Genomic DNA, 15,806 nt, shown 5'->3' with positions numbered 1-15,806 from the left:
CTTCCGAGTGCTGGGTAAGACTAAAATGCCAGTTTCTGTCTATACGTTTTTAAACTCATGTCTTCAAAAGTTCAAGTCCATTACCAAGAAGCAGTAAATTAATAATCTTCGTATAATAGAAAATGTTGATCTAATAATAAAATTGACCGAATACTAGATCAAAAGTTAGTAATTAGTAATTGACTTCTTTACATGATGGTGGGCTACAAGTGCCTTTGGGCTGTCCTCTGTAAAGCAGGTGAATAATCAGGAAGCCAGCAAAGGGATCTGTGCTGGACATGAAGACAGAAGAGTGCACAGCAGTTAGAGGGTAGTGGAGCCACAGAAACGGGTAACCAAAACCCAGGCAGGAAGTGAGAGCTGTCAGAAGGAAAAATCCAGAGTCAACTGGCTGGGAAGTGAGGAAGTAGAAAAGTTTGACTTTGACAGAGGAGGGAAAAAGGCTGGAAGCAGAGGGGAAATCTGCTTTAAGGAGAGTGTGTTGCTAAGGGTAGTTTGGCTTAATAGAAGCACAAGATTCTGAGAAGGAACCCAGAGCAGGAGTAGGCATGCCTCTTGGAAGACGGCGCAGATGGAGGTGAAGCTGGGTGAATGCTGGTGGATGGAAGGTCTCGTGGGCTGAAGTTGAGACATTTGATGAATTGCCTTTGAATTCTGCAGCAAGCCCCGCTGCTCAAAGTCATGTAGCACTCAGATTAGAGGATCACACATAGAGAAAGACATTTACCATAGCCTCTGTGGTGATGGGGAAAAAGCCGCCATCAAAAGCTAGTACTCTCTGGACAGAGGGTTTTCTGTTCTGGCCAATATCAGCAGCACTAGCCACGCACTTTACAATGATATTTTCTCAGATAACTCATCTTACCTTAATTGAAGTCCTGGTTATAGTTGGTCCAAAGTAAGAACAGCAATGAAAAGGATGTTAATTTGTTGTTGTTAAAAATCGTATATTTGGTTGGTTTCAGACGCTTATCGTGGCTTGGATCCGAGCAAACCTCTGTGTGTACATTTCTCGGGAGCTTTGGGATGACTTTCTAGGTGTGCTGTCATCCCTCACAGAGTGGGAGGAACTCATTACCGAGTGGTCCAACATCATGGACTCCTTGACAGCTGTGCTCGCAAGAACTGTGTATGGAGTTGAGATGACAAACCTACCTCTAGATAAATTAAGTGAGCAAAAGGAGAAGAAGCAACGTGGCAAAGGTACTTTTACTCTTTCAGGGCCGCAGCAGTGGTATGGGGTGAGAGGTATTTATCTGTACACCTAAGCCATTAATGCATTGATTTTCATAATGAGCTAAACCAACTCTAGTGTCTTTTTAAATGCTGGTCATTAGAGTGTCTCTTCTATTACTTTGTTCCTTAATGAGACTGGTGACTCTCTAAAGAGACCGTAGAAGAAGAAAAACAAGAGAGAAGTACTGATAACAGGAGTAACACTGACCAGTGCTTTGCATATGGACTCCATCCTTGTGATAGCTCTTTTAGATAGATCTGTGTCACAGAGAGAAAAACCAGAATACAAAGACTTACAATGACTGATGTCAGAGCCAGCCAAGTCAGCCCAAGATACCACACTGCTAAGATTCATGTTGCTGCCTCCCTAGAAATGTGGAGGAATTCCAAGTGCTTGAGATGGGAGCCATTTTGGCTTTATTGTGCTTCTAGTAAAGCTGTTTTCAGACCTAAGGAAGTAAAAGTAATAATTTTGAGTTGTAAATCAATGGGAGTTTCTGTTGGAGATGACAGTTGGTATCCCCTTGTCTTTATTACAGTTCCTAAGGACTACAATACTTGAGTTAATTTGTCTATTCCAGCTTATACTATCTTATACTGTAAAGACTTGAGCTGGCTTATTCAAATGCATATGGTACATATTAAGTGGAAAAAGAAATAGGACAAAGTGGGAAGGAGCCGCAGGTTTGGTTAAATGCCAAAATACATTTTATAGAGCCTCATGGACTTGCTGGGGAAGCAGGGAGAGATGACTTTGGATTTGACCTTGGTGTTCCCCTGGGTTATAGCAAACAGAATCATAGAATACCAAAGGTAAAAACCATGTGTTTCCTTGGGTGATAAATAACTTCCCTTGGTTCTGAGACCTAGAAGGCATCTTTCTTCAAAGCTTTATCAAGTTATACATGGTTTACAGCAGATTATGTTTTAGTAATAATAACCTTAGTATAGACTGTCTCGATTGGTTTTTGCTATGTGACAAATCACCCCAAAACTTAGTAGCTTAACATAGTAACTGTTTATTTAGACCACAATTTTATGAGCTGATAAGTTGAGTTGCACACTCTAGCCAGTGATAATTCATTTTCATGTTATTCACTCTGTGCTGTGACCACTTAGATTGCTCTGCTTCTAGAAGTTGACTGGCTGTCAACCAGGGCAGTGAGTGTGACTGGGCTACATATTTCATCACCCAGCAGGTTGGCACATGGTTGTTAATATAATGTGACAGAAGTAAATTTTTCAGGTTGCACTTCTTTAGTTTTACTACCAGAGTATGATGAAGTCCAGAGTCAGTGTGAGACCAAAGGATGTGGATACAAGGAGACATGAACCAATTCTAGTGATGAATTAACCATATATAAGTACTAGGGGCTGGCTTATAATGTATTCATTGCAGTCTGAGAATGGTTTGCCAAAGTCCTGGTTAGTAAAAGCAAGCAGCTAGAAGCCAAAGCAAAATAGCTATGTTCCTAGCATTCCAGTAGAATGGGTTAATCCCAGTTTAGATTTAGACTATGCAGTGCAGTAATTTTCTAACATGGCTTTAGCAACAGGTCATTTTTTTTTTCTCCCACAGTTGAAGCTAAACAAGAATCTTAAAAAAAAAAAAAAAAAAAAAAAATACTCACCAGCCTAGAGGTCCTTACTCTCTTCTGGTTCTCTTGCATGTCTGAGGTTTCCATGCAGGAGGCTGGCTACCTAAGACAGTGTTTTAGAGGAGAGTTTATCCTGCGGAGGATAGAAGATGTGGCTTACTTTTTCAAAATAAATGTGTTTCTTGCCTCCTGAAGGTGTTTACACACACACACACACACACACACACACACACACACACACACACACGCATACCTAAAGGTCTTTCTTCCTACCTAGTATATAAACATAGTCCCATGAAGAAATAAAATAGCATTGGGAAAATAAACAACTTCAAAAGTACTGTTTTCCAGAGAGATACAATGAATTCTTTAAATAATGACCATGACAAACATCTTAATTTATACTGCCTTATTCTAATAAGTGATTTAAATATTTATTATACAAACATAGGCCTAAGCACTAAACTAGTGAAAACAGAAAATCAAAACCAAGGGAACTTGATGAGAAAATGAGGCACAAGTTGTATCTACTGTCTACATTATGTCTGAGAAAAAAAAAAATCTCCTAAATGTCTTATTCTCTTTCCTTCTGTATTTCTTTTGGGTCCTTGACCTTTCTTTAAAATAATTGACCAGAACACTATAGAAAATAGAAGTCAAACCTCAGACCACTTTGTTACATCGTTTTGAAACTTTTCTGAAATGAGATTTTAAATTATTTGTAGATTTTCATTAACTTACCCATTTGACCAAGTTGGCGTTCGAGTTCATGGGTTTCTGTGGGGTTTGTGGCTGGGTTGAAGTCTTCAGAAGCCAGTACCATTTTAACATCGGTACTTTAAAGCTTTTGGCCTATAAGTGATGGCTTTTAAAGTATCATGGGAACATTGGCATAAGTTGATATGACATTGTTCTTATAGTGGGAAAGATTGGTTAATATGTACTTTTATATGTGGAAGTAAATACTATGACGATACAATTATCATGAAACTGTTGGAAATTAAAAATACTTTGGTAGCAAGTATTTTGCAGTTACTGATATCTCTTCTTAAATTGCAACACAAGGAAGCAGTTCTTAATTTGCAGCGTGGGAATCTGCTGGTGCAGTGTTGTACATAGGCCATTTCTTGACTACTGTTAATATACAATTGTATGTTTGCTATTTGCTGAACAGCCTAGGCAGTAAAATGAGTAACAAATTCAGATTTTAGAATTTAATTGTTTTTCTCATCTTATCCTTTATCAGGTTGTATTCCAGATTCCCAAAAAGGGACTGCTGTGGGTAGATCCTTTTCCCTCAGCTGGCGTAGCCATCCAGATGTGACTGAGCCAATGAGATTCCGAAGTGCTACCACATCTGGAGCACCAGGAGTTGAGAAGGCAAGAAATATTGTTCGCCAAAAAGCAACTGGTAAATATTTGTTTAAATATCACTAAACAAATCTAATGGCTATTTAAATGAATTTATAGGAATAAACATTTTAAAGTTCTCAGAATTTAAATATTAGATATTTTAATAAATGAAATCTGTATCTTTTCAAGTTTCAGTTCTGGGTACTTCTCAAGTCACAGGTTTTACTATTTCTTTTTAAAGTCTCTACTGTGAAAAGGGAGCTTGATAAATATACCTTCACCCTCAGTGATGTCATTGCTAGGCAGTGCTCCTTTAGGAGTCTTGTGATAACTGGTTCTAGTGAAGAAAAGGAGGGTGACACTTGGTTTTAGGAACAAATGAAGACATTCTCATTTTTGACTTCTTTGAAGACTTTGAGCTCCCATGCCTGTGGATGCTGCTGTTACAGCCTATTTGTACTACCACTTTTACGTGATGGAGAGCCCACCGATGACCAGACAGCTTTGTTGCATTTTACTATGGCAAGGGCCAAATCTAAAAGGGAAGCTGATATTCAAGATGAAGACAAGAAGGTTCTCTCCTCTCTTTGTGCTCTGATTTAGGACTGAAACAACCTTATCTCAGTTCTAATAGTTTCTCTCATCAGCAGTACCATACAATTAGAGTTGATAATCAACAGCTTTAGAAAAATATAAATAAGATCGTCAGGCCATAAAACAAATATTTGTTAAGTTTAACATATTTTGTTCATTGCTTGTTAAAAGCCTAATATAGATGGTTTAGCATCCTGTTGATGGTTTCATCTAGGTGTATTGTTCCTCATTCTTTATGCCTTAGCATTTACTGGCAATTCTCATTTTAATTATCTGCACCATCTTTTCTGTTAGTTTTTCTTCATTCTGTCTCCCAAAAAGAGACAGTTTCAAAAAACATTCAGTACTGAGGACGCCCACTGATTTCCGTTCACAGTTCAACTCCTACGGTCTTCCTTGCCATCACTGGATCCTTCAGTGAAAGAGATGAGAAGCATGTGGCAAAGGCAATGTCCTCCCAAGCTGTGCAGTCTTACGCTGCCTTCACCACCCTTGAATTCCAAGTATAAGCACTAATCCAAAAACACAGCATTTTATTCATACATGATGATCAGCATCAAGTACATGCACGTCTCATATGACACTAAAAAATCTTAATTTCCACCAGATGTTATAAACCAACTGTATAGTTAGAAGCATCAGCATGCTTTAGAAAACACTCAGAAAAGGCAGGCTATGTTTAAAAATGTTCTCAAGCATTTGAAGGGCCATGTGACATTGGACAAACCTTTTTCAAAGGTTTTGTAAAGATATTTGTGAAATATGTACTTTAAAACTATAAGGTTGGCTTTTAGAATTAGCTAAATTTTAAAAGCCTGGAACTGTTTTATTTTTGAAAGACAGTGAAGTCCATCAATTGCACAAGTCTAATATCTTTATGCTTTATATATACACATCTATGTGTGCGTATATATGCATTTCTTATTGTATTTTATATCTTTTAAAATGCTTAATGTTGTGAATCAGTTGTTACCTATTAATGGCTATTGAAGATTTTTTATACCTTGCGGTTTAATAAGACTGATTAATAATACACATGGGTAATTTTACTTAGTTTTATTTTCCTACTTTTTAACAAAGCCCAGAGTGTTTTCCCTGTAGTTTGAGTGTGTAGAAGGAGTTTCTGTGAGAGCAGAAGTTCACTGAAACAGTTCTCACTGTTCTTAGGAGGAGTTAGCAGTTAGCAGTAATTATTATGGGATAGACACTCAAAAGTAGCTTTGTTTCTCTAATTTCATTAAGAGCAGTTTAAAATATTCACATAATGATTCACAGATTTTCAGTTAGGTAAAGATGCTGTCACTGATGGTGACACCAGAGAAGTCAGTGTAACTGAAGTGGCCTGGCATGGAAAGATAACTCTGGCCCTGAATGTCAATGATGGTGAAAATTCAGATTTCTAAACTCTCAAAGTGATCCAAGTGAGTCTTAATTGCCACATAAAACAGCCAGTATTTTACTATTTTTAAATTGCATGGTGGTCCATTTTGGAAAAATGCACAATCATTTGTTTTATAAAAGGAAAGCTCTTTAAACAGTGCTCAAATAAAATCTTGGCCATATACTGAGATAAACAAATCTTTTACACTTGGACATTTATGTGGTCACTGCCCTTTACATATTCTCTCTCTCTCTCTCTCTCTCTCTCTCTCTCTCTCTCTCTCTCTCTCTGTCTCTCTCTCTCTCTCTCTCTCTCACACACACACACACACACACACACACACACACACACACGAGTTATGTAATAATTTCATTGCTGGAAATGCTGATAGCAAGGCATAGGGAAAGGGACAATAAAGTAGAAAGTTTGTTTCAGTTTCTGCAAATGTGCCACCCTTGTGTATAGTTTTTTCATGTATACTTAGCAGAGGTACATAAAAAAAACAACAGAGCAAATAATCCTTTGTATTTTGATTTTAAGGATAGCACTGACTTTAAAACATGTTCTCTTTCTGTATTTGTTTTATTAAATGTTTATTTAACCAACAATGTGTGAGAAACAAAAGTTGATACTGAGAAACCTTGTTCTTACTAAATGTGAAATACAATATAAAAAGATAGTTTTCATGGATATCTAATAAAATATCTGGTTCATATATTCATGAACTTCTGGGACATTTAGTTCACTAAGTGGTTAGCTTTTAAATACAGTCAGCTCTCAGTAGTTCAATTTCTGAATTATTTATTACTTAATAGAAAATGTTTTGTATTGGACTACATTTTCCTTTTCTCACTGTGGTCTTTGTATGTGTATTCTTTAGGAAGAGATAATAATGGGCTAATAATGTAATAATGGGCTGTGCTTGAGCAAGCAGCCCAGACATCCTTCAGGTCCACTCTGACACACAGCAGCAAAAGAAAGGGTAATGCCTGGAGCATTCCCAAATGAAACAAGTTTTTTGTGTGGAGTGACCATTCTAAGACGTCAGTGCTCGACTGAAAGTTGGCTGTATTTAGAGACTGTGATTAAGTACTCTGATTTTATTGACTTCTTTCAAAACTTAAAATGGCTTCCTTTAAATGTTAAAGGAATTGCAGCACCATAAGAACTTAGAAGTGATGAAAGGTCTCGCTGTGCTCTGATGTAATGTTGCTTTATCTCTCCTGGAAGCTAAGCGAAGCCAGTCTATCAGCAACTGTGTCCACCTCTCTGAGGCTTTGCCTGCCACTAAAAGCGTCCCGCTCCTCCTCCATACCGTGAGCGCTCTCTTCCCTGGTCTCTCTTACTCTTCTTGCTCTCACAGGCTGTCAGGTACTGTAATGCTGTCTTGTGTATCCATCTGTGTCCCCAGGCTTCTGTCTCCGGTCACATTCAGGAGGCTGTCGGTTTCACTTGTGTTAAATTTCAAAGAATACTGGTGGTTGTTTTTGTGTAGTTCATGGTTAGTAGCAACTAGGCAGTAAAAAAATTCTATAATCTTCCTGGTTATCAGATTCATGCTGATAATTGAGGTTTTAGTTAAAACAAACAAGAAAAAAGCTAAATAATTCTAATTTTCAAAACATTTTTATTCTTAGACTTCACACAGTTGAAACTGAAATTAGTTCATTTGTGTTTTTTTTTTTTTCTCATGATATTATAGTACTAGCACAGTAAGGTGAATATAGTTAATAATAATCCACTGTGTGTCTTGACATAGCCAGGGTAGGGAGCCAAGTGTCCTCTATGGAGAACTTGTTAAATAAATGGTGAGAGTGATAGATACACTAGTTATCCTGGTCTGATGGCACATTGCCCACACTGTCCTTGCATCAAGATGCTACACTGTGTACCAACACCGTGTGTAATTACCTTGTGCTAGTTATAAAGGGAGGAGGTATTGCAGTACCAAAAGTGAGTTTTCTCTTGTTTTTCCTAGTCACTCTCAAAAGGAATTTACTTTCTGTAGTGAATAATTATATCTACAAAGAGATATTTTTTTAGTCATTTTAAGATGAATGAGAGCTTAGTTAATAGAGAAAAATTTTCATATTCCTTTTACATTTTGAGTTCTGACACATAGATTAGGATTCTTTAAATATTAGAGATAGCCTAATTACGGTTTCTGTAGCACAAACACTAAAGTGCTATTGTAGTTTGGCAAAGCAAAATCAAAGCGTAAGTAAAATACCATGAGGAAGAGTTAGTTGTAACTGAGAGTGGGGGTGATAGTGTTGCTTTAGTGAACACTGAGTGTTAAGACAATAGATGGCATTGGAAAGGGGCCACCACCAGTTAAGTTGCTGCTTGAATAGTAAATGAGTGAGGATTAGATGTTCCTGAAAATGCACTTCTTAGAGATAATTAATGAGGTCTTTAAACAAATTTGCTATATATTTGACTGATTGACACCAGAAAGAAATCTTTTAATGTGAAAAGTTTTATTTTACAGTCTATTTTATTTCCACACTGTTTCACTTAGGTTTTCTCACTAGATTTTCTGGAATATGTTCTCAGAAAAATACCTTCCTATTCATAGCTTCATTTTTAAAAGTTTTGTTCTTATCCAGGGTTGTATTTTGAATTACTTAAATACTTGGTGCTTATGTGTGTGTACATGGCTCCTGCAGAAGCTGAGCGGTTTACCGCATAACTGTCAACCAGGATGATTGGCAGCATCTGGAGCCGTTTTTGGTTGTCACAGTAAGATGGTGCTGTTGGCATCTAGTGGGTGGAGACAGAGATGCTGCTGAATACTCTGCTGATATATTCAGAAGATGGTCAAGCCTTAAGTATGCAAATATGGCAACGCCTATGGCGCTGTCAAATGGAGCAGGCTGGACCAGGTCTGGGTTTCCCTGTCTTTACCATCTTTACTCCTGGTTTTTATAGCAGGGTGACTGAAGACACACTGATGAAGCTGCCATTTCATCTGACAGCTACAGTAATGAGTGCCTTCTCAGTCTGACTAGTCTGACTGTCCTTTATTAGTTAGAATGCCATCGTTGTCCTTTGTGACTGCCCTGTCGGTAGACTAGGCCAAGGGAAGTGTGTACCAGCCCTAGGAGTATATATTCTTCCTGGTTGGCGATTTGCAGCCTTGAGTTTGGGTTTTAATGTACATCTGAGTGGATGGGCATCTCCTGCTAAACTGTGACTAAGTATCAAGCAGGCTCTTTAAATTTTCCTTTCTGGCCACAAGTTGAGTATTTTGTTTGTTTGTTTGTTTGTTTGTTTTTCCTTTTGTTTTACTGTTTCAGTGCTTGCTAACTTTGTTTTTATTGATGGCAGTAGTCCTCGTTTTGGTTTCTAGTCTGTGAGTTGTCAACTCGCCCAAATTGTAATAATAGAAGCATTGGCAGTGGATTTGGAGGTACAGGAAGCAGTGGTGTTTGAATTTGGGGAGAGTCAAAACCATCCATTTCCATTAATCTGAGTAGCTGCGTTGAGAGAAAAACATGCACCTGGGAAGGGGTGTGCCAGCTGGGGAGTCCTCTTTCTTTTTCTTGAGAACAGTCCCTCTCAGCTGTCAATGTTGACTGCTTGCTGTGTTGGGACATTTATCAGTCTGTAGCACTTTCATGCTATGCAAGAGTAGATTTTTCTTTTTCTTTTGGGAGTATTGTAGTGGTTATAACTAGCAGATTGACTTACCTTACTTATCTTACCTTGGGGACCTAAGGGCAGGTCTTGCTTAGCTGCTTCTGTATCTTGTTCATATGTGCCATGGAAGTGCTTCTTGTTATGACCTGGACTGATTTACCCTCAGTAAGCGTGACCTTGTGGACATCCAAGGTGTTAAATGGATAGCATCTTCTGAGCTTTTAGAAGGTCAAGTTGGCATCTATGATTGTGTTTTTATAACTAGGGCCTTACACTCTAATTTTGCTTGTGTAGCCTTGTATGGGGGATAAATGGAACATAGTACTTTCTTATTGGAGACAGAGCCTTGCTGCATTTAATAAGATGGAATAAGGAAGTCTGCAATTAAAGAGTGAATAAAAAGTAGACAGACATCTGGAGAAAATAGAAGTTAACTGAAGAGCTTACACATTTAGTTCAGTCATGCTGACTCTTAGTGGGGGTAAGAGAAATAAATCCTTATGATCATTTTGCTGATGTTTTCAATGGAGCTTTAGAAAGTAGTGGGTTAGTAATGGTGTTGAGTAACTACATATACTCTCAAGAGACAGGAAAGTTAGTGCTTCTAAATTGGGTATTATTAGACTTCACAGAGGATAAATTAACTTAGAATCTGAGGCAGAATTCAGCTCTTCAAAGTGATTCAAACAGAAATTGTGTGACATTCAAAACAGGATGTATGGAATCTGAGATTTATTGCACCATTGTTATGTAACTCAGATGTTATTTTTCTGTTTGACAGGCAACCCTGTGTCTTTACATTTTATATCAGTGTTAAAATCATTTTCATTAGTTACAAAAGAACAACTCAACATGAACAGGAGCAACCTTAGCCCAATGCTTTCTTCAACATCATGCCAGCAGAGGGAGCCCAAGAGCCGTTAGGAAGGGAAAGGTGTTAAAGTGTCATTCTCCTACCCATTTGTGTAGAGCTCTTATTGAATACGGACAGTGTGGCACACACACAAGTCCATGAAGTGTACACCTTCAAAGCTACAAATCGGATTTATATTATGACATAAGAATAATTGAAAATTCCTTTTTACACATTTTCTCAATTGACAGTCAACTCCAAGAGTAGGCCCTAACAGAACAGTAAGGTATGTGGCTGTCGTCTCTAATTCTTCCATCCCTGCCATTTCCGGTTCTTTCTACAGGCTTGGACTTTCTCCACCTGAGAAGTCCCTCTTAACAGTTTTGCAAAATCAAAGCCTTAAAAGATGCATTAGGCCCGCCTGTTGGGAAGGCAGACAGCTGGTGGTAGCAGGCTCCTCATCCTCCGTCTGCTGTGTTGAGGACCAGTGGGGACACTCTAATTTGGAAGCCATGGTGCTGTGGCTGTGCCGCATCCCGCCAGATGGCGATCTTCTTTATCTTTAGAAAGACACTGCCAGTGTTGGCTCAGCTTTTATTTACTTCTGCTCAGAACCCAGAAACTGGCGTCCACCACTGTTTGGCACCAGGCTTCAGGGGGAAAAAAACCCACTCTTCCCTCTGTCCACAAAAATGGGCACTGCCAATTATTTTTCAGCTAGTTAGGAAGCTCTTGGGCTCCCTCTACTGATACAGGAGTGACAAATACAGTATCTTCATTTCGCCATCTCGTAAAATTAGAATAAAAAGGTGATTGGAAGGGCTGGCCGTAGTGTTGAGGGACCTAGTACTAGAGAGTCTAGCAAACCTATGGAAAGGGCCTAGTCTTTGCTCTAGGATGTATAGGTAGACTAAAAATGTGCACCTATGCTTGTGTGTCCTTTATGGAGAAATGAACAGTTCTTTGGTGCCCAAGAGAAGCACTAGGCAAAGATGGCCTGGGGAAGATGAGACTGTCTCTCCATGCTATCTTGGCCTGTCTTCTCTCTGGGCTCAGGTTCCCAGTAGCATCCAGCTTTAAATTGTGGTCTAAGACGATGGAACTTCAATTCATAGTTAACACTCACACAAAGCTCATGTTTGAGCCTTGTAATTGTACCATTATAGCGGAAAACAAGAATTTTCATTTAGGTAGAAAAAGCAGAGCAGCAACCCTTTGTGGAAATTCCGTGTATTAAACTCAGAATCATCTTGTGTACACACATCTCCTTAGCTACAGTGATCCTTACTATGGTTTATGTCCAGAGGGGAGGACTTCATTGGCAATGAATCTCCATTTCAGATGAGGAACCAATGACATAGCCAGTTTAGATAATATAGACTGAGTTTTGAGAACTCTCCTTTTAAAAGTAGTAAAATTTTCACTGATTAATTTTTTATTTTTGGAAAATATGGTGACATGGGCATGGGGATATGGAATTTTATGATAGCATCAGTGAGTTTGGAGTCCAGTGTGGAACATGCATAGCAAGATGCATAGTTGTAGTGCTTTGTGCAGCATGGGGATGAGGGACAGGGGACAGGGCTGAGATTCGCAGAGGGGAGTGAGGAGCAGGAGGAAGAGAGCAGCAGGAGCCAGAAGGATCAGTATTGTTGAGACTAAATTTAGAGAGTGGGAGCTCTTGCATGAAGACTGGGGATGGACTTGTGAGGTAGGTTTGAGACAGGCCAGGTGGACTGATGACAGACACAGTTACATCTTCATTTCAGTGGTGCCTCTCTGGCAGCGATGCAAGAGAATAGCAAAAAGAAGGAGACAGTGACTAGTTAGCAGGCTCTTCTGATGACCCAGGCAGAAGATACTGCAGTCCTGAGACTGCAAGTCTAGAGGGAGCGGGTAGAGTGCTGTGGCTGGTCCTAAAAGATTAAAATGAGCTGGCATTTAGAAATGAGCTGGGAGAGAACCCATTCTCCAGGGCAATAGAGGCTGTAAAATATTAGCAAAACTTTCTGGTGGTGAGTGTTCATCTTTGGTTTTCCATTTTATACCATGTGGATCATTTTTGTGCTTAGTGACTAGTTCAGCTTTGCACTTGGTAGTATGAGGATTGAATAGCACTTTATTTTGCACAGTTGTACATTATCTGTTAGAAGGAGTAGTACAGTTAGAATTCTTGTTTCTTTTCATCTTAATTTAATGTTGGGGGGTACCACCTATGCTCTCTTCAAGTATTATTTATCTATCTCTGCATTTCCTACATGGCTGAGTCTTTGCTCCCTGCTAGGAAATTTGAAATAACTCAGAGTTATCGACCATTTTTGTGGTTTTCTTCCCTTGCCCCTTTCTTTCACCTGGGAAACAAAAGGCCAATTGGAACTTAAGAAAAACATATTGTGGAGTGGAATGTTAGTGTTAATAAATACAGGAAGTTTGATGATGTTCATGCAGATTACCTTTTTTTTTTTAAGTTTAACTTTAGTTTATGTTCATTGGTGTGAGGGTGTCAGATCCCCTGGAACTGGAGTTATAGACAGTTGTGAGCTGCCATGTGGGTGCTGAGAAGCTGGGAATTGAACCCAGGTCCTTTGGAAGAGCAGCCAGTGCTCTTGACTGCTGAGCCATCTCTTCAGCCCCCATGTAGATTATCTTACTGCAGTCTGGTTTCTAAAAAAAGAAAATCTGAAACTTAATGTTTTTTAAGTGTGAATTTTTTTTTTTTTAAATCCCCGACCACAGTCCTGTTTGTTTTGTGTTAATGCTTTCAGAAGTGGAGGAATTCCAGCAGGCAGAAAGTACACCTGCAGCTGACACTGATTATCTTGTGGTGGGACAGCAGCAGGTCCCCCGGAGCAGCAGCACCTCTGACATCACTGAGCCTTTGTGCTCAGATTCTTCTCAAGGTAAGTGGAATCTTGAGTTGTTTGTTTGATTGATTGATTCATTTTGAGACAGCATTTCTCTTTTTTCCCTGGCAAGCTTGGAATTTTGTTGACCAAGCTGGCCTCGAACTCACAAGTTTCCTCCTGCCTCCCAAGTAAGTATAAGGATTAATTACCCTGGGGCTGGCTGAGTCCTTAGTTATTTAGTACAAAGCCATAGATTTGGGCTTGGGATGGGGGTAAGCTGCAGGTAGTGTTACTTACTACATTTATTCTAAATATCTGTTTCAAAGAAGAAGGGGTGTTACGTGTGTATATATATGTTGTTAGTGTGTGTGTGTGTGTGTGTGTGTGTGTGTGTGTGTGTGTGTGTGTGTCTATGTCTATGTGAATATATCTGGAGGCCAGAGGTTGACGTGAGCTTTCTTTCCTTGATGGCTTTCAACCTATTTATTTGTTTATTTAGTTTGACTATTTATTTGTTTATTTAGTTTGAAGCAGAGCTTTTCCTGATCTGCAAGCTTACCAGTGAGCTCCAAGGAGCCTCTTGTTTCCCTCTGCCCTGCCCCAGGTTACAGCCTCTTGCTGCCTGGTGCAGCTTTTTATTTTGCATGGCCTCTGGGGAATCTGAACTCAGGACCTTATGTTTGCACAGCAGGCACTTTACCATTGAGCCATCTCCCCAGCCCAGGTATTTACTTTTTAATTTGATCCCAAGAATGTGACCTCTGGAAGTGAAACTTTTTTGCTATTGAATATATTTATCTAATACCTATGCATCTGTAGTCCTCAAGTTTGGCATGACTGGGAACTAGAGAGGAGTCTGCAGTGACTGGAGGAGGAGGGACAGAGAATGTTCCCAAAGTGAAGAAGCTTAGCAGGTCAGAAGGCAGTGAGGGTCAGGCTCTGGGAAGAGCTGGAGGGTTGAAATGGGAATGAAAGCTGACCAGCTGTGTGAGAGTTTATTAGCAGCTCGCAGACTTCACTGAGGTTGAAAAGAACCTTTTCAGAGCATGCATTAGGTTTGTCTAGCTTTCAACAGCAGCAGGGTGTGGAAGGTGAGGAGGGACTCAGCTGCTACGATAGAGGAAAAAACACACTTCAGTGTGTACAGTGTCAGTAAATGTCCTGGCTTTTTAGTTCCATGTCACTTTGGTCACCTTAGATCCGTGAGTCAGCCAGAAAACAACCTGCCGTGTTTGTCAACAGGTTAGCCTGTGTCTTCTAACGTCAGGGTCAGCAAACGAGGAGGGAAGCTTTTTCTTAGAAGCCCCCTTGAAATAAGAAAGTATAGCAAATATCTGAAAATTTTCTATTCCTTAAAGGCGTTTGTGTGGATTATGGTATATACTTTGTGGTAGAATATTTGCCTAGCATCTAGGAGGCCCTGGATTTAATACATAGGACTATCAGGAGAAACAAAGAAAAAAAAATCCCTTAAATATTTGGGAAAATTTACCAGTTGCTTGGAGTTTTCCTATAAGAAAGTTTTCAAATCCTTTCAAATTTTAACAAACTTCTCCTGAGAGAAGAAAAGCTCCAGTGACCCAGTGCACACACAGTCCAGGGTGCTTCCTTCCTCAAGAGCTCAGAGAGCATTGCTTGTTTGTTAAGAAAAAGGGTCTCTATTAGCCCAGGCTGGCCCAGAACTTGCAGTCCACTCCTTAGTCTCTGGGTGCTGGCTTACTGACATGTACCACTACACCTGGCCAAGAGGAGATTTTTAAGTACTCTGCCTACAAGAGTGTGCGCAGTAGTACATATGCTGCTTAAGATGATTTATGTATGTAGCTTTTAAAACAGCATGTTATATAAGATAAACATGCATTATTTGCCAAATATAAAATTTAAATTAAAGGACTGTAATACTACTTTGATTTTCTTAATTTGGCTTTGATGTTTTTCTAGAAACTGGTTCAATTTGTTAATTTCTTTCAATTTTATTGGCTCCAGATTATTCTTCAGATGCTCTTATGAGCTTTTCTTAAATCTTTGCAGGCTCTGTGGTGGTATCCCCTTTGAAATCATTGAACCTGTTTCAGCTTTCTCGTGCTAGTCTTTATATTTAGGCAACAGAGCTGTCCTGTTCTTCCTGCCCTGTTACTTCACAGGCCAACCCAGGCAGACCTTTTGTCAGATGCTGTCCCCAAGCCCACCTCCCCAGAGTGATGAGATGTATGCCCCTGTCCAGCATAGTGCCATTAAAGCGGGCCTGTGAGCCGCAGTGAACAGTGCTCCATTTGCTCCGACTGAAGCATACTGCCATTAAA

The 15,806-nt window shown here is 39.4% G+C and overlaps 1 protein-coding gene across 2 annotated transcripts in view; it reads left to right on the top strand.

Annotated features, from left to right (window-relative positions):
- The window catches only part of Ralgapa2 (Ral GTPase activating protein catalytic subunit alpha 2), a 273,441-nt gene that overhangs the window by 88,607 nt on the left and 169,028 nt on the right, over nucleotides 1-15,806 (top strand). Inside the window, exons 15-18 of one of the 2 annotated variants that reach the window (XM_028881854.2) lie at nucleotides 966-1,203; nucleotides 4,081-4,245; nucleotides 7,393-7,533; nucleotides 13,423-13,557. In XM_028881854.2, coding sequence (XP_028737687.1) covers nucleotides 966-1,203; nucleotides 4,081-4,245; nucleotides 7,393-7,533; nucleotides 13,423-13,557 — 679 coding nt within the window. The remainder of the gene's footprint in view (nucleotides 1-965; nucleotides 1,204-4,080; nucleotides 4,246-7,392; nucleotides 7,534-13,422; nucleotides 13,558-15,806) is intronic. The other variant, XM_037205268.1, reaches the window with a different exon arrangement.

The sequence above is a fragment of the Peromyscus leucopus genome, chromosome 4, assembly GCF_004664715.2.
Source record: "Peromyscus leucopus breed LL Stock chromosome 4, UCI_PerLeu_2.1, whole genome shotgun sequence".
NCBI classification, from domain to species: Eukaryota; Metazoa; Chordata; class Mammalia; order Rodentia; family Cricetidae; genus Peromyscus; species Peromyscus leucopus.
Note: the sequence above shows the minus strand (reverse complement) of the source record. Positions and strands in the feature narration are given on the sequence as shown.